The 17,860-nt window shown below is 54.6% G+C and overlaps 8 protein-coding genes across 8 annotated transcripts; 4 read left to right on the plus strand and 4 right to left on the minus strand.

Annotated features, from left to right (window-relative positions):
* Window positions 1-2,020: 2,020 nt before the first annotated feature.
* On the plus strand, window positions 2,021-2,454 carry CTAM01_01692 (uncharacterized protein; the record flags this gene model as incomplete). Its single annotated transcript, XM_060517733.1, has 2 exons — window positions 2,021-2,040; window positions 2,244-2,454. The coding sequence occupies 2 exons, from the start codon at window positions 2,021-2,023 to the stop codon at window positions 2,452-2,454; spliced, it is 231 nt and encodes a 76-aa protein (XP_060387267.1).
* Window positions 2,455-4,670: 2,216 nt separating this feature from the next.
* CTAM01_01693 (uncharacterized protein) lies at window positions 4,671-4,898 on the plus strand (the record flags this gene model as incomplete). The annotated part of the gene is made up of 1 exon (XM_060517734.1): window positions 4,671-4,898. The coding sequence occupies one exon, from the start codon at window positions 4,671-4,673 to the stop codon at window positions 4,896-4,898; it is 228 nt and encodes a 75-aa protein (XP_060387268.1).
* An 84-nt stretch (window positions 4,899-4,982) lies between these two features.
* On the minus strand, window positions 4,983-5,534 carry CTAM01_01694 (uncharacterized protein; the record flags this gene model as incomplete). The annotated part of the gene is made up of 1 exon (XM_060517735.1): window positions 4,983-5,534. A coding segment is annotated over one exon (552 nt), but the record flags the coding sequence as incomplete, so codon positions are not given.
* Window positions 5,535-7,247: 1,713 nt separating this feature from the next.
* CTAM01_01695 (uncharacterized protein) lies at window positions 7,248-8,328 on the minus strand (the record flags this gene model as incomplete). Its single annotated transcript, XM_060517736.1, has 2 exons — window positions 7,248-7,770; window positions 8,042-8,328. The coding sequence occupies 2 exons, from the start codon at window positions 8,326-8,328 to the stop codon at window positions 7,248-7,250; spliced, it is 810 nt and encodes a 269-aa protein (XP_060387270.1).
* Window positions 8,329-8,910: 582 nt separating this feature from the next.
* Window positions 8,911-9,213, minus strand: CTAM01_01696 (uncharacterized protein; the record flags this gene model as incomplete). Its single annotated transcript, XM_060517737.1, has 1 exon — window positions 8,911-9,213. The coding sequence occupies one exon, from the start codon at window positions 9,211-9,213 to the stop codon at window positions 8,911-8,913; it is 303 nt and encodes a 100-aa protein (XP_060387271.1).
* Window positions 9,214-9,437: 224 nt separating this feature from the next.
* On the minus strand, window positions 9,438-13,217 carry CTAM01_01697 (uncharacterized protein; the record flags this gene model as incomplete). Its single annotated transcript, XM_060517738.1, has 4 exons — window positions 9,438-11,135; window positions 11,192-12,524; window positions 12,580-12,890; window positions 12,963-13,217. The coding sequence occupies 4 exons, from the start codon at window positions 13,215-13,217 to the stop codon at window positions 9,438-9,440; spliced, it is 3,597 nt and encodes a 1,198-aa protein (XP_060387272.1).
* Window positions 13,218-14,082: 865 nt separating this feature from the next.
* CTAM01_01698 (uncharacterized protein) lies at window positions 14,083-15,770 on the plus strand (the record flags this gene model as incomplete). The annotated part of the gene is made up of 3 exons (XM_060517739.1): window positions 14,083-14,381; window positions 14,442-14,502; window positions 14,586-15,770. The coding sequence occupies 3 exons, from the start codon at window positions 14,083-14,085 to the stop codon at window positions 15,768-15,770; spliced, it is 1,545 nt and encodes a 514-aa protein (XP_060387273.1).
* A 622-nt stretch (window positions 15,771-16,392) lies between these two features.
* On the plus strand, window positions 16,393-17,560 carry CTAM01_01699 (2OG-Fe(II)oxygenase family Oxidoreductase; the record flags this gene model as incomplete). The annotated part of the gene is made up of 2 exons (XM_060517740.1): window positions 16,393-16,691; window positions 16,912-17,560. The coding sequence occupies 2 exons, from the start codon at window positions 16,393-16,395 to the stop codon at window positions 17,558-17,560; spliced, it is 948 nt and encodes a 315-aa protein (XP_060387274.1).
* Window positions 17,561-17,860: the final 300 nt, after the last annotated feature.

Below are 17,860 nucleotides of genomic sequence, written 5' to 3' on the forward strand. Positions count from 1 at the left end.
GCCACAGGCTGCGCGTTGACATCCAGGACCGACTTTTGGCTATCAAATCGGGACCGAGCCCCATCGAGAATACATCGACATCGTTCTACGACGTCGGAAGTCGACTCTTCTTCACTCCGTTCAGGGGGATGATAATTTAATTCCCACAGTCGACTTAATCAATCCCTGAGGGACAGCTGGGAACTTCCGTTGTCTGCTCGTCTCCGCTCCTTGGAAGCCTTCGACCAATCTTCCAAAAGCCTCAGCCATTGGGCGGTCCCGACATCACTAATCATCATTCAATCACAATCTACCGCCATCATTGCACGTTCCCGCTGCCCTGTGCGCCGGAGCACACGCCCACCCGCAGAACGGGACAGGATGATCTTCCCACTGGACTCATGCTGGAGCACTTTGTAGTGCTAGCTGATGGGCTCCAGATGCTTGTCTGTGTGCCTGCCTACGCCTGACAACGCGTACGCCCCATTGGCTGACAACATCGTGTCAAGCAAACTGCATACATGAGTGCTGTCGTTTCTTTGGACCATGTCCGAATCCCCTCAGCTCGCCCGCCTCGCCGATGCGGCCAGATGCAATTTGCATCGGTCGGCACTGCAGACGCCAGCAGCATGCGCGATCTTGACTCGCTGCCGTTCCCAAATCGATCTTGCTTCCCGTCTGCACATCGCTCGGCGCCAAGTACAATACATACGCTCACGTTGCCGCCCTTCTGATTTGTCCGAACCAGCGATTTTCAGTACCACCGGGCATGGCAGCGGTCAACGCGGTCCAGCTTCACCGCGCACTTTTGCTCCTCCACCTTTCAAGGGCAAAAAGGGGATTCACGGGCTGCTGTGGAGGTTTGCCTTGTCATACCCACACGATCCAGGTCCGTTCTGACCGCATTGACAAGGAATGATGTACGGGGGAGTGAACGATGGAACCCTAAAAATACCCCGTGTCACAACAGTGTATGCTCCGAATTGCTCCCGAAGGCGTTCATCCGCGACTTAGGTTGGAATGGCGCCCGCCGACTCCAAACATTTTCCCCGAAGCTTCAGGTAGCTGTCAGGTATGTCTTTCTAGAAAACTTTGAACGCAACAGCACAATTGACGGGAAAACGATTCTAGCACATTTTCAAATCGACTGAAATAGAACATAACATCGATTAATAGTCCGCCCGAACGGACACAACATCACCATCGCGTGGTGAGCGTCTGTTCGCCTCAACGCCTCATGTTTCAGAAGACCCGATTGACTTGCTTCAGCCTCCCTTCATCTATTTGCACGGATTATGGCCCAGATATCCGTCCTGCGATGTGCTATGTCGGCGGGCGGCGCGATTATGGACGATTGTGCTGACAATCCCTCCAGAATTTTATTTTTGCTAAATTTTCCAACATAGGTACGTCCTCGCATCCTATCTGTCGAGACTCGAGCGGCATGTCCGGCCTGTATTGCAGAAGAGCCCGCAAAGGATCGCTGAGGTGGACATTCGAACTCCAGGTTGTTGCGCACCAACACATGGCTTTTACGGATATCGTACGTTTGACAGCTCCACGATGTCTCCATCAGGGAGAAAGAAACGGGACTCGTTGTTCTCGACGAAATGCCAGGCTTATTCGGCCTGCCAGATCGCTGGGTGGCCCACTCAACCGCATTTGCAGGGGTCATATTCGCAAAAATGACCAAACTAAGCAAAGATTACCCGTCGCGAGGGTTCCCATCCAGATGGATCTCCTTTGTCATGACAAGGGGACGGCTTTCCATTAATGAGACGGCAGAGCCCGCCAGCTGGGGTGCTTTCAGGGATGTCTTGCTACCATACCACCCCAGTAATCTTGTTCTTCTCTGGGCCCCACGTTTCGATTCGACTCGGAACCGGCTCCGTCCCTATTTCACTACCGAAACGTACCGAACGGGCGACCATGTAAGGAGCCACTTGGTGAACGTCTGAAGTCTGGACACGAACACCACTGATGCAGTCTGCGAGAGAATAATTGCAAGCACGCGCAGGCCATACGAAGCGGTGCAACGCCAATGCTGATGACGCTACTCAAGTATGGGGGGCCAGCTGAGAACGCAGCGGGAGAAATTCTGCCATCACGACCTTGTCAAACTCTAGGGCAACGAACGAGTGGGCTGCTTTGCCGTAGTTGTCATTCCCGGGGGTTTGGTCCTTTGATACAGCCCGGGGACCGTATCCAGCACGCTGCCGTGGAGAGACCAACAATTGTTCGACGACCCTGGAGCTGGATGACAGGACCGCGCCAGTGAATCGTGGCAAGATCGATAATCTTGCAGTAGCAATCCTCCATCGCCTGTCAAATGTGGATGAGCCGCACCCTTCCGGTCTGACACCTCATGCCAACAATCACCGCCTCAATGACCCGCTCATTCAGGTTGGGCCTATGGGCGGGCCTTTATTCTATTGTGGCCAGAACCCCTTGCTCGCGCCTCTTGCGAACCGCTGAGGTCAAGTCGGTCTCGCAAAGACGGGCTTGACGAGTTGACTGTGCTGCACAGTTGTGGTCCCTGGAACCAGCCGCATGGTTTACCTGTTCTAGGCAAATAGTCGAGGACTCCCAGTCTGCGATACACCCTTGACTCCTAACACTGCTGTTACTCACGGCGTCGGTAACTACTAACAAGCACAACGGCTCTCTACATCAGTAGCTCATCAACTGGAAGGACGGCTGTACGACAGGACGACGTGCAGTAACATACCGCAACCGGCGTGTTACCAAGACTCGTGTTATAGCCTGTCATCTGGCAGCTTCTCGTCCACATGACACAGAGTCCGTGCTTGTTTTCGGTCTTCAGTCGGGACAGAGCTCAGCGTGTCTTGTACTCTGCGGAACCTTCAACTCGTAACAGAGTTATCTGTGCACATTCTGTTCTGTTGCGTCAGTATGTCTTCGCAGTGTGCCCAAGAGGCTGGGTCAAATGTCCGCCAGTTGGATACAGAATATAGCCATGACCAAGCCGTATAACTGATCGGTCTAGCCACAATTAGTTCCTGGGATCTGGAGACCATTTGTGGAACTCGGGTTGTCTTCAGAGTATAGTTGGTACAGTACGAAGTACAACCTCATAGATAGCTAGCAACTCGAACAGCACCGAAAGTTTTGCTTTTTTGCAAGATTCCTTCTAGCAGTTTGCTGCAAGATGAAGCATGCTCTCGCATGATCTACGACCGATAAGCCAGATGCTTTGCTTTTCGAATGTGGACTATGGCCGACGTCCCACCGGTTTCCTGCATGCTTCTGATCAGTGATGGATTTTGAGGACGAGAGAATGTCGAATGACTACCACGCTATTGACCAGTAAAGGCTAATATAATTTCGATCCAGGTTCTACAGATTGTCATAATCTAGACTAATGGGTCTGTCGGATATTCGGATACAAGCGTCTGCCATCTGACGATTTCCGCTTTTCGAGGACAGGGCTCCCTTGAGTCGATTCGACAGCCTTTTCGAACACCCAATTTCTCCTATCAATAGCAACTCATATTTGCTATGCCTCTAACTGGGCCAAACGGCTTTCACCATGGGCTTCGTGAACGTAAAGCCGTCAACGGCTCGTTTTCACGTTGGACATGGAAGACACCACCGTATTGCACAGGCGGGATTCGCCGGCATCACCACCAGCTTGGCCCAACCTTTCATTTACAGTCAGGCACGTCGTACAAGATGCAGGCTTCCAAATGGGCCCTACGCCGCTTTGGAATCTCTTGGTGCAATCAAGACAAGTCATATTGTCCAACCATCCCGTGGACCTGGGGATTCAGTGGATCCTTTACGAAGACGGGCATCACCTGTACCTCGCGAGTAGAAGTCGTGACGATATTTTCTTCTCTGGAACACCCAGATCGGATCTTTGGGCTGTGGTGACCCTGGTCACGGCCCCGTGTATCGCGTCGCGCAAGCTGCTCCTTATTGAGTAACACAGCCGCCTTGGGGCGGCCGTGCTGGATACATCATGTACGGGCCTTGCTCCTCAGGGCGCCCTGGAAGTGACACAGACATATCAAATGGAGATCATGAGGTCCACCAACCGGTAGTTCCATTCAGACTGGACCTACACTCTCTTCCACAGAAGTTCGGCTGCGGCAACGTCGAGCTGTCGGCAACGTCAGTTGATGCAGCCGCCTTTCTGCTCCGCATGTCAAGCGCGAACCTTTAGGGTGACAGCAACCGTCAACGCCCAGCGGTAGCGTCGCAGCGGGAAGAGGACAGCAGCGCCAGAATGGGCAGTCACATCGTCTGTTCTGTGAAAGGCAGGCGCAGACGTTGTTGTGGAGAGTTTGCGGCTCCGATGCCGTCACAACCACAGCCTGTCAACATCCTACAGGGGCAAAAGCATATTTTATCGGGCACAACTCAGGATTATTTCGGTGACACTTTTCAATCGGTTGAGGGGGGAATTGGCAATGGAAGGGAATTTTGGGTTCGATGAGATCTCGAGCAAGGCGTGCCGGGCGCAAGGCTCCCGACTCGACTCCCGAGTCCCGAGCCAGCGACGTGCATACCTTTACATTTGACAAGGTGCATAGTGCAAGTCCAGGCCCAGATCCAAGCGGCGGTCGCAAGGTTGAAAGAATCGCAGAAAGATTATTGGGAATCGGCAGATATTGGAACCCCACTAGGAGCGTGTTAAAGGACAGTTTGACGAGATATCTGGGCTCATTATGAAGTCATTTCCCGCCGGCACAGAAGGTCTTATTGCCAGACCTGGTCGGAAGCTCCATCTGCACCCCTCGACGGTGGGAGTCATATCGATTATCGGCCTCGGTTCTCCCCACTGGCGACCAAATTGTAAAGGGGATCTGTCAAGTTTGACAGCCGCAAGGGGACCACCAGATCCAACGCTGATGGATCGGACTAGGACGATTCGAGTGGGGTGGCAAAGTGGCTAGGAGGTTTAACATCCAAACATGCCTTCTGCCGACACCATGCTCCCCGTCATAACCATGGATCAGCCAGGCTTGGGGGAGCAACCCTCATAATGCTGGACGCAAGACTGGCGTGACCAGCAGGGATCTGAAAAGGCAGAAGGGCACGAAGGGCTCACACATTGGCTTCCCGGCCCCTGAGGGCCGAAGGGAAACATGGGGCTTGTCAGGAATCTCATCCACTCGCAACTTGTTAACTCGCCCCGCGGACAATGACCGCAGGTAGAAATTCTGGGCTTGTTCTTCGCGGCAGACCTTATCCCGGAAGCCGTGCTCAATTGGCAATCTTCTGGCGTTGCTTCCGGACATCTGAAACTGAACAGGCAGGTCCGACCGGTGCCAGAATTCGATGCCCGTTCTCCACCCGTTTGCCTTGATCTGATCCCGGCCAGCCAGCCGACTGTTGGCTTCCAATCTGCCAATTCTGGTGTATTCGTGCATACGAATATGGATGATGTTGCAACTGGAAGGGACTCCAAGGGCCCCCAAAATGATTGTAATCAAGATCGATGAGTAGAAGGGGGGGAGACAGGAGAAGGACAGGCACAGGGAAGAGCGGCCAGGGCCAGTGCCAGACTCCAGAGCCGGATGGCGATGCTCATCAACAATCCCTACATCGTACCCAAAAGACTCCTTGTCTTCATCTATCCAGTCCACTCTCCATCCGCTTCCTCATCCCCTCCCATCTATCGTCCCCTGGAGCTTGAACCCAGCCTTAACATGGTCCAAGCGCCCTGTCAAATCGTAAAAAAAAAACCACTTCATTTTGGGGCTGGGAACTCCTCCCCCGGCGTACCAGGGTGTACCCTAGCACCTGTCACGATTTCTGGCGAGCGAATCGCATTCCGTTCTCGCATCCAAGGTCTGGATGCGAATTCCCGACGACAGCGAAATTTGACATTTCTCATACATTGTCTCCCTTCTTCTGACAACGAGCGTCGTGCGGAGAGAAGAAAACTAGAAGAGGAGACAACAGGGCAAGGGGAACTCAGCATGCAGAGATTCGTTTCTCTTCCCGATAGATGGGCTCGAACGTAGCGTACAGCAGCAGACACAGCGCACGGAATCTAGAGAGAAACTCCAGAACCTGTCGGAGTACCAAAGCGGGCGCGGAATTGTTTCTTCACCACGTTGACCTCGAGTTATCCGCCTTCTGATTTGTCTCCGTTTCCCTTCGGATTCTCGTCATGATGTTATGTCGTGCATATCTATGACCCGCTGTCAAACCACCGTCTGTCGATGTTCGGGTACTCTCGCTGACTCTCCCCCTTCTTCTCCGTCCGTGATGCAGGCAGGGATGGGGGGTCTGCCTTCTCTCCTCTGTTTCTTTTCTTTTTCCTTTCTGGAAAATGGGACGGTTTGCAACCTACAGGATCTTGCTGCTTGTAGGATCCCTACCTACACCACACTACGCAACCCACCAACCCCATTCACGCCCTTCTCAGAATTTGGCATGGCAGCAGAAGACAGAAGGGGGCCCGACGACTTGTCACATCTGCCAACCAGTCGCATTCTCTAAAATCTCTTTTTGACAGCAAACGTTGGGGACCGAGTTGACGGACTGCGCCACGCCCACCGCACCCCCTCCCCTTTGGACATGTCGCGAAAGAAGAAACATCAGTCCCTCTCTCCCCGCCCGCACGCTCGTGTAGACAAAAGTCACTGACCTGTTTGCCTCTTCTGGACGATATCCTGCGAGCGAGAGAGTGTGTGTATCCGTAGAGTATCTTGAGGTGAAGCTTGTCACAAAGACGACGACACCACCACTAACGAGCCAACCGTCCAACCCGACCCGTCTCTTCGGGGCCGCTCGCACGTTATGCTTGCCTTGCCCTGCTGCGCCTACCTGTCAACTATGGACGTTTTTTGACACCCGGCGTCAGAGCGATTTGTCACTTTCGTCTCGTTGATCTGAAGAAGAACGCCCGTGATTGACCTTCGTCTTGCCGAGCTTTGGATTGGTCAGGTCGTCCCTTCCACTTGACAGGCAGCTCGGCAAGAACATGAGAAGGCAGCAGGCACACAGATGATCCCGCGCGCGCGCTCTCTCTCGCTCTGACTTGCTGCGACTAATGCTGCTGCTGCTGCTTGCTGACGGTGGCGGCGGCGCCCCCCCCCCCCCCCGGACGTTCGTCCTTGCCCAACCTCCTCTCCATTGCCATGCGATAGAAACTTGCCCATACCTGGCAAACGCCCGCTGAGACTAGTGTATGTCTCCTGTACTCTTGGACACCACACGCGAGCAGACATCAGACCAGGTACAACCGCTCGCGACTGACCGTTGAGCATCTCCCTACTCGGACGATTGTGAGACTAAAGTGCCGTAGGTTGATTTGCACACATGAGATCGAAACCTGCATATCTTCGGATCGGACACCAGTTTCTCCCCTCTTCCCCCAGAGGCGACCAACCAGCTACTCGTGATGTTTCTCTCTTTCCTCGTCTACTATTTTCCAGCTGTACTAGGTATGAAGTACCTGATAACAGCAGCGAGGTTCCCAATGCCTGAGCACCGTTCACTACCACAAGCTGAGCCAATATATTGGAACTAAGAAAAACCATGTTATAAACAAAACGGCAGTTTGTAGTATAGGAAACAAGGGGATCTACGTTGATTATCTCTCGCCACAGATCTATGATCAACCACTCACTGTAACTGCTGCAACCCTGTAGAGTAGGTAGACTCGGGTAAACCTCCCTCCCCTCCTTCGTTCTCCTTACGTTGGAGATTTTCCCTGTATGCCCCCTTTTTTCCAACCAACTCCGTCCGGACCTTTTGACAAATAAGACAAGGCATGGGTAAGCCCGACTAGAATCGGCAAAGGGTATGCCTGCCTTGGTGCGACTTGCTGTTTCTCTCTTGCCTCTCAGTCGTTCTCTGTGCTTGCGTATGTGTCTTTGCTGTTGAGTTGGGGGTCCTTAAAGCATAGCAAAAACCATGATCAGGAATGGATGACGTGATACCCGAGCTTCCGGGTTCAAGGGGGCAAAAGGTTAGGAAGGGGAGTGCTGTCCAAAGGGGAAAAAATAGGGGAGAGAGATACTAAGCAGAAAAGAAAAAAAGAATGGATAGCATTGAGAAACTGCGGATTTTTCCAAAACGTCAAGGGCTGGCACGTACCAAGTGGGAAAAAAAGTATTTGACATTTCTGTTCGAGACGAACGGTGCTACAAGGCCTTTGCCGGGTCTGTCTGGTATTGAGTCTGAGTTTGAGCCTGGTCTGGATGTCGGACTCTTGTTCCCCCTTGTATGCCTGAACGAAAAGCCTAGACAGAAACATCCCGAAGAGACGGGAAGAAAGGGTCGCGGAGAAGGGGTGATCCATGGGGAATTGAGAGGTGCATACGCTGCGTGCTGGCGGAGAAGGATGAGGGGTGACCCTTTCCATCGCATCTCTCTCTGTATCTGTCTCTCTCGTCCGTCTCTTCCATCATGCCCCCTGGCCTTTGTGTCGAACGTCCGTCCGTTCAACCACCAAACCCAACTTCCAAACCCAACACCCCCTCCCCTTGGAGAAACAGGCAGGAGCGTTGTTCTCGCCAATATCTCCAAACGACACTGTGACTATCAGATTCGTAAAGAAGAGACGAAAGCAGGCAGAGGCGCGAAAGCGAGGGAGCATGGACGGGTTGAAGGGGCCAACATATGCCACCATACACAGATACACGATACAACATGGAGGGGTAGCGAGATAGAGTGAAGCTTAGCACACGGGAAACAGAATAAGACGAAGAAGGGGAACACCTTACAAGGCTGTGACCAGGTTATGCTGCTGTTGCTTCTGTTACGCTACATACATACTGATTATCTTGTCCTAATGTGGTCCATGTCCGATAAACTACGATACTCCGGTTTCCGAACATCATTGCCACCATCCAACCCGCACTCGCCTGCTTGTGTGAAGGTGAAATCTCTCCCTCTCCGAACTGGTTTGAACACCAAGGGCTGACGGGGCACCCACCAAGAACAAACTGCTTACTCCAGACCGGTATCAAACCAAACCAAAGTATGCTCATCTACAGTCTTGCCATCAATGCCAACTAGAAATTTGCCCCTGATCCCAAAACATCGAACCAGGGGGAAAGAAACGCTCAATCTAGAAAGCCCAAAGTGAAAACAGAGGAGAAGGAGATGGTGGTGGTGGTGGTGTGTCGCGAATAGCATCGCATGTTGTGTGTATCCACAGATGGTTCCCAGCCCAACTCTCCTCCATTGACGGGCTCTTGCTTGGTTATGCCCTGACCATCGACATTGACACGCACACACCATACACGCCATACAACTTTCCGTCCAAAACCAAAAGTCCGAAAAAAGACGCCAGCTCGCGAGATGAAAAAGGGTTCCTGAGACGAACGCCCACGAGCATCACATCTTTTTTTCCCCTTTTCCCCTCTGGCCCTCCAAGCCAGCCCCATGTTCGGGAAAAGAAGTCCCCCCCCCCCCCTCTTCAACTCTACAGAAAACCATGACACCTGAACCAGGGGCAAGCACGCTTTCAACGTTTATGCCCTTCGCAGAACCTTATTCAGGAAACCGCCCCGGCCCCTTTTGGGCGTTTCATCCCCGGACGGACCAACGACGACGTGGGCATCCCTCATCGTCCCGTCTTTTCCTCCGACGAAGCCGCCGCGGTGCTGGTTCTGGTTCTGGTTCTGGCGGTGATGGTGATGGTACTGCTGGTGTTGATGGCCCGGGTTCGGGGGGCTACCAAGACGAGCAGGGAGATCGCCCGCGTACTGCGCATCTCCCCTGCTGATCTTCACATAAGAATCATCTGAAGAACCCAGCGGCGTGGCGAGGGCGACGGCGGCCCCTGAGTCAAAGTGGGCATGACAGCCCTCCGCGGCAAGTTTCGACATCCCACCAATCGCGGTGTTGGTGGTGTTTGTCAACGACAGCGACAGCGACGACGACGAAGAGGTCGGGGCCACGTCGATGGGTCGCCAGCTGTCACTCGCGGCGGACGTGACGGGTTTCCCTTGCCGGATGTGGGAGAGGCCTCTGTCGAGATACTCGACCAGCGGCGCCTTTGTGTCGAATCCAAAGGTTGTGGTACTGTTCCTGTCCTCCTCCCCGTCGGTGGTGTTGGCATTGCCACCTCCACCTCCACCTCGTCGCAAGGCAGAGCCGCCGTCCCATCTCGTCGCTGTTCCTGTCGCTGCTTCCTCTGATGATTTGGCTCCTGCTGCTGTACCCGTCACCGTTTCTGCTATTCCTGTCCCCCCACCGCCACCGCCATTGCCAGTGTCATCAGAAGCAGCGCCAGGGGCGGGCGCAGAGGCGGGAGTGTCGCGCGGCGTCTCGGCAGCCCGGCCTCCGCCACTACCGTTGTTGTCATGGACTTCCAGGGCTTTGCGGTAGAGGTCCGGGACGCGACGCCGGAACTCGGCTTCGAGGTCTCGTTCATGCTGGCTCGTCGTGGCTCGCGCGCCGCGGCCCGAGCTAGCAGCCGACGGGTCGTGGTCGTGGTTGGGATCGGGCCTCGACGACGAGGTGTAGTAGCCGCTGCTATTGTTACTGCTACTGCTGGCGACTATTCCCTCGTCGTCGATTTGAGTCAGCAGTTCCTGGTACTGCGCTCTCCTCGCCGCCGCGTCATCAGTCTCTGACGGTGCGGCCGCCGATGTCTCTTGGCGGAGGGGATCCGGGTTTTGCTGCTGCTGCTGCTGCTGCTGCTGCTGATGCCCTGCCTCGCCCGACACCTTGGACCCGGTGATGGAAGTCTTGTACGAGACGTTGAACTCCTTGTAGTGGCCTTTGAGAACGAAGCACCTGCCTGGCCAGCCCCAGGTCCTGAACTTGTCGTAGAGGGTATCGGCTAACGGGCAGTCCCGTGAGGCGTCTATGACGCGGTCGTAGATGACCATGCATGTGGTGGACTGCCACTCGCCAAAGACCTGTCTGCTGCGTTGGTCTGGGAACGCTCGCTCGATCATGTCAAACGAGGCTTCTTTGATAAAGTTTAAGGGTGCGCGGAGGTTGATTGCTCCCATGATGTGAGACTTCTCAAAGTCTGCTGGAGGACGGAGATCAATCATTAGGATCCTGCTAGAAGAAAGGACCTCGATGATTCTTTGAAGGTGATGCGGCAGTATCATCTGAGCTCCCTGGTATGCTTCTGAGGTTGGGCCACCGCCCATTCTAAGGGTTTGGAATTGCTTCGAGACGACATCCCGTTCCCGCCGGTGATGGAACCAGGCCTACTACAGTTACTATGCTATTCTGAATACGCGACAGTGTGGATGATGAAGCCTACCTCGACGTGCCACAGCTCTATGCCCAAATTTGAGGCAACAAAGTTCTTTTGATCATCGTTTGGCAACGGCTCTTGCTTGTAGTACTGTTGAAGCAGGATTTCAACATGCTGTGAGAATTTGGGCGGTTCTGGGATATCGTGTAACATGGTTCTCCGCGCGCTTCTCTGCTGGTTCGGAATCATGGATCTGGATATTGGTGCCCTATCCGATGATACTTGAGAAGATGAGGTGTGGTGCCGTTGTAGGGTTCCAATCGAAGCTGTTGAGTTTGGCGACTGAAGGGGCCGCGATGGTCTGACGATTGGCGACGATAATGGTGATTCAGCGTCTAGCTCCTGGATGTTGGTCTGTCCTCCTTCGTTTACTCTCACGTTTGGTTCACTGCCTCTCACTTGCGTCCCTACGACGCTGCCTGTTATCGTTGGAGCATTCGTGTATGTGACTTCCGAGAAAAATGTGCCCATCGACGCGGAGTCCGGTTGTGTGTTGTCATGCGCTATAAGTGCGCCTCGGCTCACCGGAACATCCACCCTAGCCTCTTCGTCCTTGCGACTCCTCTCTGACACTAGGTTATTGGAACGAATGAAGGCTATGAATGAGGTTGCATGGTCCTCTGGCAGGAGATCCCACACCATGACTGGCATAGATAAGAGGAGCAATGTGGAATGACTCTTGAATACCCCCTGGACTTTGACGTACTTTGCCAGGGCTGGGAAGTTGGATAACCACTGCTCCCAGGCGCTCAGATCCAATTGCTGATTGTCTTCCAGCGCCAGCGAGATCATGACATGCGGCGTATCCTCATTCGGCTCCCCTGCCATTGGTGCGCCAGGCCCTCGCCCACCTATCATCCCCTCGGGCGATCCGCTCTCGTCTGCAGTGATCGCGGCATCCAATGGCGGCGATGGCGGCCGCTGCTCAGCCGGCACGACCCGGGACAACTCGATGCTCGGCGCCTTGTGGTTCGACGTCATCATGAAGTGAACTGGCGTCGACCTGGCCTCGAAGACCTTGCCGTTGATGTTGACGGGGCGCGGGTGCTTTAGGCGGGCGAGGACCTCGGCGTGCAGCATGGCCGCGGAAAAGGTGCGGAGCCTCCACTCCTGCATTACCTCAATGAGGGCGTTTGTGAAGGAGTAGCGGCCCGGATCTGGGGCGATGGCGTCCCAGCTCGAGGCGGAGATGGTCTCGGTGATGCTGTTGCCGTTGGGGAACGTTGCGCTCGCCGCTCCCGCGCAGCAGTCGAGGAGGATGAGAACGTCGGATGCCGAGCGCTCTAGCAAGGTCTGAATGGCAGACCACTGGAGCCATGGCGAGTCGGGATGTCGAGTGCTAATGAATTTGTGAGAATATGAGTGATGGAGATGAGATAATGCTGCAGACTTACGCGCACCAAGTGCTCTGAAGAGACTCATCTATCCTGGCATGGCCGCCGTAGTAGACTAAAAAGAGCGTGTCTTGAGCCTCGTGGTCCTTGATCAGCTTACCGACCTGCATCATGAGCTCTAAATGTGAGTTCTCGGACGGTATAGGAAATTTTTCCGTGCCAAAGGCATAATCCTCGCGGAGGCACCGTTCCAGGTCCTCCAGCTCAGGTAACACAAAAAGGTCATCACAGCCCCAATGCAGGAGCAAGGCCTGCACCTTTGAATACCGCTGTGACGATTTTCCGCGGTTCGGAAATGCTCGGTTTGCAGACTTTGTGGATGAAGTGTCAGTATGTGACCTGGACCACATAACCTAGCCTCGTCACTTCATCTTTCAACTTACATTCTCCAAGGTCTGAGCGAAGCTATCGAGGTGCTTGACGTGATAGCTCACGCGGCTGATATCATGTGTGGCGGGCCGAGGCGCATCGCCGGAGCTGGAACCGTACTGATCATGGTCGGCCTGTGAGTCTACACGTACTCTGCGCGATTGGATCGCCGAGACCCTGGCACCTACAGTTGAGTCTGCACTGCTCACGCTGTTCCCGTCATGGGGTCGCCGAGACCGAATGGTCACATACGGCTGGTGATCGCCCATGTTCACTGGCTTTCGAAGCAAGCCTTGGCCAATCTATGAGTCGATATTTAGGTATCCAGGTTGCAGTTATACGCGCTTTCGTGGCCAAATAGTGAAACACGGCGCCGGATGTCTCTTTTACCACAATTTGAGTATTCATGAGATGTAAATAGTGACACGGAAAAAAACCAAATGTGCTAGGAGGGCCGTGGAAGCCAAATGGTCTGTAGAAATCGTAGTGACGTCTGATGCATCGTCAGGTACAGCAAAAAAGAGCCTTTGGGTTGTGAGAGAGGGAAAAATAAGAGAAAAGATGTCGTCGGCGGTGTCTTTCGACGAGGCCCCGTTCGTCTCGGTCGACGGAAGGCGGACGGGGTTGGAGGGGCATCCCACTCCGCGCCAGCTTCGGTAGCTAAAACGGCTTAGCGTGGCTGATGAGCCGGTGACCGAATGTGGCAGGGCGGGCTGGACTCGTGAAAGTATGGGTCTAGTTTTAGCCCCTACACGTGCTGAGCTGGCTTATATAATCCTGTACATGTTTAGTATGTTGTGGCTGAGTGTGGCTAGTGCCTCAGATAGGCAGCACCTACCTACACCAGAAGCTTGGGTGGAGTCAGTGGATGTCCCTGGATTCGGCACCGAGCGAAGTGTCCTCAGCAACGGGTCTCCAGCTCCGACATCGATGCCAACGGACCCATCCGAGCACACTGTTCACTCACTGATCACACCAACCCGTTCACGTCACCGGAGAATCCACTTTCATTGACCTTACCACCTTGCATCTCGTTTACTTATCTTCTGGTAATATTCAGAGCGTTTACGGATACATTGAAGCGGAACTCACTTGCCCCAGTCTGCAGCGAGATTGCGTAGGTCATCGTACAACATGCGTCAGCGAATCACCTTCATTCATAAGCCCAGTGACGGCGCGCCTCCGGAGTCTCTTGAGATTAGCGATGCCGGCGTAAAGGGTCCCGAGCTCTTATCTGTCAGGGAAGATAGAATAACCTTGGCCCTTGAGGAGCTTCCCTCTGAGCTATCCCAGCTTCTGAGTGAGAGTCATGAGCTACACATTAGATGGGTTAGCCCGTTCGCCTATGACACTATTGGCCCTTTGGCTTCGAGGGTATCACCAGGTTTCCATCTGTTTTATACGCCAAAGAAGGAGGAGATCAAATGGGACGCGTGAGTCTCAATCAGAGGGTATCGTCTGGGCAACATAAGGAAAACTCACATGAGATAAAGGACAAGACTTTGCACGGCTCTCAAGGATGCCTTTGGTGGGAGCAGTTGTACGTCGTCAGAGGTAAGCTATACTTCCAGACAATTCTCCTCCCGAGGTCACACTCAACCAGGCAAGATCATCAAGACTAACTCTGTCAAACAAAGTCATTCACAACCCTCCCCAACGATAGGTTCTCTCACTCCGCAGCACTCCAATACTACGAGCCCCTAGATAACCTCGCCGCATTCAGCCAGTACACAGCCGAGAAGCTCTGCTCGGCATCTGACGCGAACTGCAAGTCCCGCGCAGAGGACCTCAAGACGGCGGCATCCTTTGACATATCCTACGACACAATCTCGCACGCCCTCAAGCTGACGGCACAATGGCCCTACGGCAAACACCGCGTCGCCGTCGCCTCGACACCGAACCACAGGACCGAGGTCGGCATCCTCACAACCGACTCCACCGCGAAGCCGGAGCCGCACGAGATCGGCATGGCGGGCGGCCTCACCGTCCTCGGCGAGCACAAGAAGCCCGCGCCCGTCCTCTTCAACGTGCCTGCCCGCCACCGGCTGCATTCGGACTCGGGAGACGAGGGGTCGCAACGCGCCAGCTCCTTCTCTGCAACGTTCCTCGAGCCGACGGGCCTGCACCCGACACTGCAGCTGCGCTTCGACTCGGCTGAGCCGCCGGTGGGGGATGCCTACTGTGCCATCCACGCGCACCTCACGCTACCGAAAACTATCTTTGCGGACCGCTACCAGCTCGCCGACGACCTGTTCCTCAAGTCCAAGAACCTGACTGCCCTGCGCTACGCCAGCGCGCCCGTGGATCTTGAGGCGCCCGCGTACGCCACAAAGCCATGGGGCTCCGGTGTCCTTCTCGAGCTCGCGCCGCCAACGACGACAGGAGAGGGGAAGACGAACCAAGAGTGGACGGCGGAGGTCCCGCTGCACCTCCGATATCTGGAGCCCGCGCTGGGCGGGTACACCGAGGTAGAGGTGCCCTACCCGGCCGTCTTCTGGGCGTGCTCGTCCGAAGAGGGGACAAAGTTCCCGAGCAGTCCGTTTGAGAGGGTGAATCTCGGATATGACGCGTTGTTCGGACCGAGGACGGTGTTTTGGCACGTGGAGCCGCGACCCGCTGCCGGACGAGACGGAGGTCGGCTCACGAGCACCGTACGCGTGCCTGTTCTCGAGGCCGGGCAGGCAGAGTGGGTTCGCGTCGGGACGGCGGCTGCGGTAGTTGTTGGGTTTGCGTGGGTTCTGTGGAGGCTCATGGCGGCGTACTCCAAGACGGGATATGGAAGGCGTAGCGGGGCGGATGTTGGTGAGAAGAAGAAGCAGTAGAATACACACCTGGACATCTGGAATATACCACCACCTTACCTACCGTGCCTTACCGCCTTACCTTGATGGGTATATAGACCTCCTCATTTCCATTCCTGTCACCAGCCAGCAGGCGCCCTCTAGGTCGGGGGTCAGGTCAAACTGGCTGGGTGGTGGAATGGTTCATGGTCAACATTCAATTTATACGCCAACCAGCCTACTCGACGACAGGCTTAGCGAGTACCCGAGTTCGAATCCCAGCATGTGCACCAAGAGATGTAGCCCCCATTCGCCACCGGGGGGGTGAACTCTTTTTTGGTTCATTGTGGTAATTGTATGTGATTAAGTAATACCACGCGAGGTAGTTGAAGATGAAATAAGGGTCATCTCGCGTCCAATATGGTCATGTTCCTACAGTGTGTCGCGGATTTGCACGGCCCGGCTGTGGCGGAGCCCTCCTTGACAACCAACACCGCAGAACGCGGGCGACGCGGAAGCCTCCAACATGAAAGTCGCCTGATTATCCCAACGACATTGTTCGTTTCTTCACCTTGGCTTTCTGTTCGTCTCAAAGGAAGTCACACCCAATCAACTCCCAATTGACAATTCTGAAGCCACCAATGCATCTCACACCAACCCAACAATGATCTCCTACGTCATCGCCCTCGTGGCATTCCTCATCTTCTTCTCCGACCCCCTCGTCGACTTCTTCTCCCCGGCGTCAACATCCGGCGGCCGAAGCAGCACAGGCCGGAGCCGGGTGGCCCGCACGCCCCGACCGCAGATGAACGAGTCCCTTCTCGCCATCGAACATCCCAACGCCACGGCTCTGTCGTGCCCACCCGACGACTACTCTGTGCGCATCTTTTCCAAGGAGCCGTTGGTGTTGTATATCGAAGGGTTTTTGAGTGTGGAGGAAAGGATGCATCTACTTGAGGTTAGGTATGTTGTTTTATTACATGCATGTATTTTGCCTTCCCTATTTCGTGTCGCGTCACACACGCATCCGGAACCTTGGTTACAATTGAAGATGAGGAAGATGAATCCATGCTTTCTCATAAGCTTCCCACTCGCCCAACACTCAATCTCAACTCATATCTCATCTCACCTCACCCCAAACTCATCTCAAACTCATCTCACTCACTCACACACACCTCACCAGCAACCCCATCTTCGAACCCTCAACAATAACCCACAACGGCGCAAACACCCACCGCGACACCTCCATCCGCTCCTCCGACGTCGCCCTCCTCCCGCGAGACGACACGGTCCGCTGCATCGAGGCCCGCGCTCGCGCCCTCCAGGGCTGGCGCGAGGACCTCTGGATCGAGAGGCTGCGGACGCAGCGGTACGTCGAAGGCGGGCACTACTCGTATCATTTCGACTGGACCGCCAACCGCGGCGGGTGGGGGCGGGTGAGTAGTATGATGGCGTGGGTTGACGCGCGCGGCGAGGACGAGAACGAGGTGCCACCTGGGACGGGGAACGGGGATGGCTTGGTTGGTGGCGGGACGGAGTTTCCGTTGTTGGAGGTTCCGGGGTTGAAGAAGGAGGTTTGGTGTCGGTTTGTGGAGTGTGGAGGGAGGGATGGTGATCAAGCTAGTGATGGTGGTGATGAGAAGAAGATGGGAGGTGACGAGGAGGCCAAGGGGACTACCTTCAAGCCTGTTCCGGGCAACGCGGTATACTGGGAGAACTTCCGGGCTGATGGGAGCGGTGCCGGGTATGACGAGACGTGGCACGCCGGACTGCCAGTCATAAAAGGCGTCAAGGTCGGGCTGAATATCTGGAGCACTGGGAGGATAGAGTGAGATGACGTGAGTCGGACGTGCTCCATACAGCATCATAGCTTCGAATCATTCTCAGTTTAACATGGTAACATTAAGTGTTGCTCAGTCTGTTCTTTTGTACGACAATATGAACGCCAACCTTCAGCACCCCTTCTCAAGTAATATAGCCCCCCCCCCCCCTCCCCCAACATACGTCCCAAAATGATGCAAAGATATCCAGCCACCAAAATGCTCCGGCTTGCTTGAAGAAGATGAGAAAGAAAAACAGGGAAGAAATTATGGAGTGAACACACACGCGCACGTTAGCCGCATTTCTCACAA

This window comes from Colletotrichum tamarilloi (genome assembly GCF_030869305.1).
Source record: "Colletotrichum tamarilloi strain Tom-12 chromosome Unknown Scaffold_4.1, whole genome shotgun sequence".
NCBI lineage: Eukaryota > Fungi > Ascomycota > Sordariomycetes > Glomerellales > Glomerellaceae > Colletotrichum > Colletotrichum tamarilloi.